Here is a 10,324-nt window from a genome sequence, read left to right on the forward strand (position 1 = left end):
AATAACATGATAATCTAAAGTCATAAGAAACCACAAATTAAAAAAAATAATGCATATTTTATAGCTGAAGGAATAGTTTTCATTATAAAACTTATGTACATATACTTATTTCTGAAGAACATTACTTTATTTGTTCATATTTAGAAGAAGTTTACTTTATTTTAATTGCTTCCTTACAGGAAGCAATTCCCCCGACATATTTTCCGTATGCAAAGTGACCTCAGTGTGACCCATCTCGTAAAAATCCAGTGATCGCAATACGCATGGATGTCCTTAAAATAAACTATTATCTGAGTGTTCATGTAAAAACACGTGCTGAATATCCATGCTTTTTGTAAATGTTGACAAATAGTTGACAATCGTTAAACTTCGGCTTCAAAACACGAACTTTAATTACCTGCCATATTTTCACAACAACACTGACCGATTGTAAAAAAAAAATGACAATTATACGAAATTTATAGGGGGAAAATGATAAAATCGTGCACAGAAGACTAAGTTTATGATGTATGTATGCATTGGTTCAAGAATTGGAATAATATTATTTTTTATCGGTCACTCGTTTCTTATGACTATAACAAAAATGTGTTTGGTTCATTATATTAGTGTTATATGTCCATAGTCAAGAAGTGTTCGTTTACCTTACATGTTAAACTTTGATGATGTCCTGGAATGGAATTCTTTATTACTGGATTTTTTGGAAAACGATTTTGTTTTTGATTATGTTTCTGTCGACTATTCTTAATTATCTTGCTTATTATTTTTTCTATTATTCACATGGAAAAAAAAAGTAAAAACACAAAAATACTGAACTCCGAGGAAAATTCAAAAAGGAAAAGACAAAATCAAAAGACAAAATCAAAAATCCAAACACATAAAACGAATGGATAACAACTGTCATATTCCTGACTTGGTACAGGCATTTTCTTATGTAGAAATTGGTGGATTGAACCTGGTTTTATAGCTAGCTAAACCTCTCACTTGTATGACAGTCGCATCAATTTCCATTACATTGTCAACGATGCATGAACAAAACAAACATACTCAAAGAGTACAAATGTCAAAAATAGAAGTTTCCCGTTATTCTCTGCTTTCCATTTGGACTATTTGTATTTATTGAAAAAAAAACGTTACCCTTTATCCCGTAATTGTGTCCATTATTATCTTTTTCTGCAAACTCTTTCCTAACCCTTCTTGATGATTTCATGAAAACGTACTAAATATTGTTTAGTTCTCCTGGCCGTTAATCTGCGTTTCACTAGCGGTTACCAAAAAAGAGACGAAAGATAGCAAAAGGACAGTCTAGCTCATAAATAAAAAAAAAAACTGACAATGCCATCGCTAACAAACAGACATATCTGATGTACTGTAGTTGTCGTTAGTTTATATAGTTCGTACGTGTTTCTCGTTTCTCGTTTTTATACAGATTTGACCTATGGTTTTCCCGTTTGAATGGTTTTACATTACTTATTCGTGTGAGCAGCAATCCTATATCCATGAAACCATGATAGGAAATTTAAGCCCGGGAATATTGTATCAATTGGGAGATATAACCTCGGTATACAGGCGCTGCTGGTATGTCAATATATGAAGTAGACATAACTGTATCTGTTGTATCCTTTATCTCAAGTTCGATAGGTTTGTTCAACATAGTCATCAAATTTAGAATTATTAAGTGAGAGGAACATCATCTTTATAGGGGAACGTAAAGTAACAGGATATCGCTAACTTCCTAAGAAGTTCCTGTATGAAGTCGATATCGCTAACTTCCTAAGAAGTTCCTGTATGAAGTCAGTCTCACGTTTCATTATATAATTATGTAATCTAATTTTGGATTTAACGCGTCTTCTGATTGGCTGACGTTGTATTGTTTATCAGCCCATTGACATAATTTAGTCGCGTCTTCTGATTGGCTGATGTTGTATTGTTTATCAGCCCATAGACATAATTAGACGTCATCAACGTTTTCTCATGGTTTACTCCGGTTTGAAATAGAATTTAGAATTAAATTATAAGTAATGACTGTAATATTTTTTCAGTCTATTCGAAATAAAATAAAAAATGTCGTGCACACTGTTAATTAACCCGCTACGCACGTTATTCAGTGTGCACCACATTTTTATGTTATTTCATCATGGACAGATAAAATTATTACAGTCATTTCTTAAATGTTGTCATATTTTGTGAACGCTGAACAGAAGACATTCATACAGGACAAAATATCATTTCGTGAGGCCATGTTCATTTATCTATGCGTAAATAATTGAATAATAGAGATAAGAAGGAGTTCGGATTATTCGTAAACGTAAATACATGGACTTATACACATACATTGTATGTTTATAGTCTATCAACGCTGAGTTTTAAACCCGGACGTGGCAGGTGCGCTTGACTCCAAATTTAATTGACAAGGATTGCCTGCGTACCTACCGACGTTATGTGGTTCTCTCGGGGTACTCCAGTTTCGTCCACAAACCACCGACGGCCACGAAATAGTATATGGAGTAAATAGATGGATGAATCACTAACCGCAATCAATCAATCAATATACTTTTTATGAAGATATGTGCCATGTGTCATCGCAAAAAATATGCAATTTACCTGTTTCTGTTTCGAACGTACTGCTTTTACAGCCTAATAATTCAGTTATACATGTTATAGAAACTATAAAAGATGGTGACATTTTGAGGCCCTTATTCCTCAATTATAACCACTACAAAAGGCAGCGAAAAATAATAACATCTAGATAGAATATCCTCATTAAATAAACTTTGAACAAGGCTTCGTGAAATTCGTGAATTATAATTCGATGTCGATATGCACATCTACACTCTATTCGTTTGTCCTTATTATCTACAAAATTTGATGAAATTATGTACTGCGTTTAAGCATTTGCGATGAATTATTATTTCAAAAGTATATAAATCCTAAATTCTAGTGAAACAAATTTCCGTGCGAAATGCACATCAAGAAAGTTTGTCCGTATTATCTAGAAAAGAGGGACGAAAGATACCAAAGGGACAGTCGAACTCATAAATCTAAAAAAAAAACTGACAACGCCATGGCTAAAAAGGAAAAAGAAAAACAGACAAACAATATTACACATGACACAACATAGAAAACCAAAGAATAAACAACACGAACCCCATATAAAGTTTCATGACATGTTGCTGTGTGGTACCAAAGGAATTATGACGACTAACTGTTGTAGTAGTATGTTAAGACCAAAATTTAAAGTTCAAATGGCATAACTCCATGACTAAAATGGAATCATAATTTTCCTTTGATATGCACATCGACAAAGTATTTTCATATTATCGACAGTTTTAGGAAATTCTGTTCTATGGTTTCCGAGAAGTTGCGATGACAAGAACATGACTAAGGAACTGCAAGACTGACGAACGGGCCAAATACAATACAAGTCCATGGGTAAAATGCAAAAACAGTCTTTATTTTGAATAGAACTGTATTAGTGTAAACCAGATGCTTTGCTTTATTCTACATGCATATAACAGATTTGTGAATATATTCTCACTTACTAAAATAAAAGTAAATTGAAACATAGAAACATTTTTTTAAAAATTAATTTCGTAGATATAAAAAGATGTGGTATGATTGCAAATGAGACAACTCTCCATCAAAGTCCCAATATATAAAAGTTAACCATTATACTAGATGGTCAAGGTACGGTCTTCAAAACGGAGCCTAGACTCACACTAAACAGAAAGCTATAAAGCCCCCCCCCCCCAAATACTAGTGTACAATAATCAAACCAACGGTTTAATATATATAAAAAACGAGAAACGAGAAACACGTATGAACCACATAAACAGACGACAACCACTGAACATCAGATTCCTGACTAAAACTAAGGATTTTCTTATTCCAGGCATAGATTACCTTAGCCGTATTTGGCACAACTTTTTGGAATTTTGGATCCTCAATGCTCTTTAACTTTGTACTTGTTTGGCTTTATTAATATTTTGATATGAGCGTCACTGATGAGACTTATGTAGACGAAACGCGCATCTGGCATACTAAATTATAATCCTGGTACCTTTGATAACTAATTAGAACAGGTGCAAACACTTGCAGCGGCATTAAACGGTTATTTTTTCCTTTCTCACTCAACTGTCTTTAAAAAAAATACATTTCGGGTTAAATCACATACCTCTAAAAAAGACAAACAATAGATTTTAGAAATAATTTATTTTTGGAGTTATAGATCTTTGATTATACATATATTTAAAATGTATACATGTAGATATTAACTAATTAGTTTTTGTTTTATGTTTGGTAAATAGTCTATTAATATTTGGGTCCAAGACTCACAAATCACATTGAATGATGTTTAGCATTGTTTCAAAGTTCTTTATAAATGTATCTAATGAGCGACAACTTATCCGTAAATTGTTTAGCAGATGGACGTCCTGTGGCGTCACGGTTCCAACAGCTTTTGATCAGGTTAATGATATTTTCGTCAACTGGTACCTCATCTGGAATGTCCGGTGTGACCCCTTGCTCGCCCACTTGCTTCATCAATTGTGTAAGATTCAAATTGTAAAAGGGTTCCTCTTCAAATACGACCTCAAAACCAATTAAAGACAAGGAATAAATGTCAGCCATCTTTAAACTTTCTAGGTTGAGGGATTCGCCTCTAAGGTTTTCTGGTGCTGCATATTTAGGCGTCCCCACGTTTTTTGTGTACTGTCTGCTTTCAGACATTGAGGTTCCTGTATCGTTTTTTATCATGCTGAGACCAAAGTCTGTCAGTTTTGTGAGTATTGATTTCTCAGGACTATGGTCTATGAGTACGTTTTGTGTTTTCATATCTCGATGGGCAATATGTTTTGCATGCAGGTATTGAAGACCAGCGCTTGTCTGCTTAATTATTTTTATCTTTTCGTTCTCTGTGAATTCAATGTCAGTTTTAATATGAAGAGCCTCGAAAAGACTCATCTGCATGTACTCCATAACAATGCAAAGATCATTTGGAATCACACAGGCACCAATAAACTTTACTACATTCGGATGATCTAAATCACAGAAAAGCATAACCTCGTCGGTGAATTCTTTCTGTTTGCGAGCCGATACTTGTTGGACACGAAGTTTCTTTACCGCCACGACGGATCCCTTCCATTTAGCAAAGAAAACATCACCGAAACCCCCATTACCGATTTGTTTTCCCAGACAAATTTCTTTAAAATCAATTTTGTTTCCTTTGAAATTATTCAACACTTCCTCGGAGGTGTATGGTTGGCTACTGGTCTTCATTTCTTCTTGCCATTCGTAAACTTCCTTTTCCCTTCGTAGTATACCTTGGACTGTATCGGTAACATAATATTCATCTTCCTCATTTAGTCCACTAATGAAGTCACATTCGTCATCCTTAAACAAAAAAATACATGACTGTTACTAGTCAGTGGTGTTCATTTTTAATGAGAGAAAAATATTCCAATTCAACTTATCTACTGACGAGGAAAGGTAACACTAGGACACCAAAAGATGAATTTTTAGTTTAGTCTAGGTGACGAGTGATCTAGGGTGATGGAAACAGTGCAGGCGGTGTTGTTCCCGATATCCCAATGAATTGAGTTTGAATCCCGGCGAGGGAAGAACAAAATTTGATTTAACATTGTTTTGCTGGTATTTAGAGTAGTTAAATATATTTATCATATACTTGTATAAAATAATACTAAAATTTTACAGTTCAATAACATTTGAAAATATCAAAAGGCTATACAAGGATTACTAGGTTTATTAACCAGATTCCTAAGAATTTCAATAGCGGGCTGATAAAGGTACCTTTATTAACTGCTTCCGGAATGTTATCACATGCCTTTCCGTTAATTTCCGTGACGTTTATCACACGCAACTTCGTGCATTTCCGGAAATTGTTTGAAAACGACAAACGGCAAGTGATAAGACTTTTCACAAAATGGTTGAGGAGCAAAAATGAATTAAGTTAAATATGTTTTGAAAGACATAAATGAGGTGACAATATTATTGAAAAACATGATAATTGTTGTGAAAAGATAAATAAAATATCAATATCAATACAATAATAATAATATTTAAAGATAAGATTTTTTTTTGGTTGTCTGTAAATATTATCCGAAACTTTAAAGATTATTTTAATAGTTCTTGTTTGTTTTTCTTCTGCTGAAGTATATGATAAAAAGATAATTACATGGCATTTTTCATATCAAACCCTTTATCGGCCCTCGTTCATGATATTAGCCCTCGAGCCTGCGGCTCTTGGGCTGATATCATAACCTTGGGCCGATAAAGGGTATGATATGAAAAATGCCATGTAATAATCTATACTTATCATATGTTTAGTAGTATATACAGTAGTTTTGCATATGTGATAAATAGCCTGCTATTTAACCCCTACCCTTTATCGCATACCCTTTATCGCACCCCTACCTTTGATCACAAAGCTACTTTTATTTTTTATTTTTTTTACATAAAGTCGGTTTAATTTTTTTTTGCTCAGGAAATTTTTTCCTCAAAATAGGTCAAGTTTTTGAATGACGTCATTTTTGGTATGTGACTTCACGAACGTCAAGTTTTCTATATTTTATGTGACGTCCCGAACGTCAAGTTTCATATTTTGGTACACTAAATGCAACTATAAAATGTACAAAACACACAAATAAATACAATAATAAACAACATATTTTTTTTTAAAACAACAGCACGCAAATTGTAAGGTGCTTCGGATAAGTAATTGAGTAGTTCTTTTAAGGCCTTTGAAACAAGACAAAAGTAGAACTGAAGATAACCCAGTGCTATGGATCAGAAAACAGTTCATATAATATAAAACTCTTCTGTTGAAATATATGATAAAACGTATAATACATGGCAAAATACGTATCACATGCCGTATCACCCTCGACCAATATCATCCCTCGGGCCTAAAGGCCCTTGGGCTGATATTAATGTCTCGGGATGATACGACATATGATACGGATTTTGTCATGTATTATTCTCTATTTATATATACGAGTCTAAATTGAAAACTACGTTCAAACCTATGATTGCGTTGTATAAAAACCGCAATTTTTATACGTGTGCATGTAAAACAAATTTTGTTTCAAAAAGGTCTAAAAACAACACAAACAACATTTTCCATAAGACCAAAAAAGTCAAAAAAGTATATTTAAACAGAACGCTTTTGACTAACAGGTCGAACAACTGATGTTCTTTAACCCTGCTGACTGCCATTGGCGATTGCCAAATAAAATTGATCACAAGATGTAACAAAATGGATCTGAATATAAATTTAATACTAAACAGAAAACAAATTTTAACTTGTGGCCACGATGTTATGCCACAAACATACGGTGTCAATATTTGTTTAGCACACCAGATCCGGATTTCGACAATAAATGTCTCTTCAGTGATGTTAGGGATCGCAACTGTATTCGGAAGGCCATATAAAAAGTACCCTCATTTTTAGAAAAATTACCCTAATTTTTTGAACCTGACTTTTGAATTTTAAGAGTCAATATAAGATGAACGGAACATATAAACCGCAGGGAAAATATGATACAAGCCCAAACGAAAAATATAAACGAGTATAAATTGAAAACTACGTTCAAACCTATGATTGCGTTGGATAAAAACCGCAATTTTTATACGTGTGCATGTAAAACAAATTTTGTTGTAGAAGGGTCTAAAAACAGCGCAAACAACATTTTCCAAAAAACTCAAAAAGGGGAAAAAGTATATTTAAACAAAACGCATTTGACTAACAGGTCGAACAACTGATGTTCTTTAACCCTTCTGACTGCCATTGGCGATTGCCAAATAAAATTGATCACAAGATGTAACAAAATGGATCTGAATATAAATTTAATACTAAACAAAAAACAAATTTTAACTTGTGGCCACGATGTTATGCCACAAACATACGGTGTCAATATTTGTTTAGCACACCAGATCCGGATTTCGACAATAAATGTCTCTTCAGTGATGTTAGGGATCGAAACCGTATTTGGAAGGTCATATAAAAAGTACCCTCATTTTAAAAAAAAAAGTACCCTCATTTTTTGAACCTGACACTTGAATTTTAAGAGTCAATTTAGGATGAACGGATCATATAAACCGGAGGTAAAATATGATACAAGCCCAAACGAAAAATATAAACGAGTCTAAATTGAAAACTACGTTCAAACCTATGATTGCGTTGGATAAAAACCGCAATTTTTATACGTGTGCATGTAAAACAAATTTCGTTGTAGAAGGGCACAAACAACATTTTTCATAAGACTAAAAAGTGAAAAAGTATATTTAAACGAAACGCATTTGACTAACAGGTCGAACAACTGATGTTCTTTAACCCTGCTGACTGCCATTAACCAAATAAAATTGATCACAAGATGTAATATAATGGATCTTAATTTAAATTTAATACTAAACAGAAAACAAATTTTAACTTGTGGCCACGGTGTTATGCCACAAACATACGGTGTCAATATTTTTTTAGTACACATATATACCGTATAGCGGGTTAAATTTTCGCTTATTTTCGCGGATAGAACAAAATCGCCAAAATAAATTCCGCAAATTTAAAAGTGTACATGCAAAGGTATTGATAAAAGTTTCGAAACCGCCAAAATAATAACCGCAAAAATATTTCGTATACCTTATTTAATGAAAATCGCGAAATTTTACACCCGCGAAAATAACCCGCTATACGGTATATAAAAGTCTATAAAAAGGACCAACCAGCAAATTTACTATGTATAATATATATATACAACTCGTCTAAACATCAACCCAACAATGTAAGATCTGAAAATTTGCTTTGGCAAATTTTTGTTTTTTCCCTCGCCGAGATTCGAACCCATATAAATACGTCTGAGTCAATGTCAACTCTACAACAGATTTATCCATCGGATCGCCATCAATGATGGTGATACATGGCTGTGTACATTATGTATATACAACTCGTCTAAACATCTTTCGCAATATTTGCCCACCGTTAGCTATTCTTTCACGGTCATTTTTCTCGATATACCGAATGACACCCGTGGATAGGGAAACACTCATAAATGCCTGAACATATCAAACTCTTCGCGAGATAAGCATATCCTTAATTCATACTTTCAATGCATCATCCCATCACACCATTCAATTCGTAATTTATATCAAAAAGTAAGTATGAAAGCCAGGAAATCGGCAAACCGGAAATACTTTAAAAAGACGGTCATGTGGGATCTACGATCTACGATTCAATGTACGTAGTTTTGTCCTTTCTGATCACAACAGAATCATGCATGCGAGGAATTTCAAATTAAAAAGACATTATTTCGGGATATCAATTTTTATAATTTTGAAAAATAAAAAAATCACTTACTGGGTTTCTTCTAAGCAATTCATTTATACGTGCAATGGCGGCAGTATTTGTACTTTTCCTGGAAATTGGCATTGATCCAAGTGGCTTTCCTACTCGACCTTGTTTTCTGTTGAATGTAGTATCAGCATACTTCTTCGTTGTAACAGAGCCAGGTGCGTTTTTCGTATGAACCGCCGTACCAACAGTCTTGCCAACCCTACCAAGCGTACGATTTAACGAATTGTCTTTATAAACTTTCATTTTAGGATCTACTTCAAAAGACAAATTGGAGGCATTCTTGGAAATGACAGCAGTGCCATGTTCCTTCCCCACACGATCATGATGTCTGTTGTAATCATTATCTGCGTAAGTTTTCACTGCGTTGTCCGATACACTGCTACTTGCTCCTTTTGATACAACAGCAGTACCATGTTCCATGCCAACCCTACCAAGACTCCTGTTGGATGCGTTGTCAACATACGTCCTTGAACTACTACTGGAACTACTACTTGTACCACTTGATATCACTGCAGTGCCATAAGCCATGCCAACCCTTCCAGCACTTCTGTTTGAAGCATTGTTTACATACGTTCCTCCGCTTCTACTAGGTATACTTCCTCCTGAGCGCCCACCACCTCCACCTGAACGACCACCACCCCCTCCGCTTGAGCGACCACTGCTACCACTACTTCCACCACGAGGCATGATGGGTTTGTTTTATCTAAACAAATCAAAAGAGAAAAAAGACATAACTTGAAGCTTCGATTGAAATTTAATTGAGACATTGTCGTTTTGTAGTAAATTGTAAATATTACCGGCGATCCTAAACAAGTCGATGTTAGTACTGTGTATCAAATCTTTAACATAAACCGCTGACTAGAGGTAGTGTCTTTTTTATTATGAAAATATTATTCAAAATTATGAATTTCAATAGATTTTTAAGTCTTGTCTCGCTTATGACAACTTTTTCTCCATTTC

The 10,324-nt window shown here is 34.1% G+C and overlaps 1 protein-coding gene across 1 annotated transcript; it reads right to left on the reverse strand.

Annotated features, from left to right (window-relative positions):
* Positions 1–4,241: 4,241 nt before the first annotated feature.
* LOC134719596 (uncharacterized) lies at positions 4,242–10,057 on the reverse strand. Its single transcript, XM_063582587.1, has 2 exons — positions 9,368–10,057; positions 4,242–5,388 (listed from the first exon to the last, which is right to left on the reverse strand). The coding sequence occupies exons 1-2, from the start codon at positions 10,049–10,051 to the stop codon at positions 4,363–4,365; spliced, it is 1,710 nt and encodes a 569-aa protein (XP_063438657.1). The 5' UTR covers positions 10,052–10,057; the 3' UTR covers positions 4,242–4,362.
* Between the last annotated feature and the right edge of the window lie 267 nt (positions 10,058–10,324).

The sequence above is a fragment of the Mytilus trossulus genome, chromosome 5 (assembly GCF_036588685.1).
Source record: "Mytilus trossulus isolate FHL-02 chromosome 5, PNRI_Mtr1.1.1.hap1, whole genome shotgun sequence".
In the NCBI taxonomy this organism is placed as follows: Eukaryota; Metazoa; Mollusca; class Bivalvia; order Mytilida; family Mytilidae; genus Mytilus; species Mytilus trossulus.

Coding starts and splice junctions, on each gene's coding strand:
- LOC134719596 (XM_063582587.1), bottom strand. CDS start 10,051: ATGCCTCGTGGTGGAAGTAGTGGTAGCAGTGGTCGCTCAAGCGGAGGG. Junction 5,389..9,367: donor AATTGCTTAGAAGAAACCCA/GTAAGTGATTTT, acceptor TTTTTGTTTAAG/GATGACGAATGTGACTTCAT.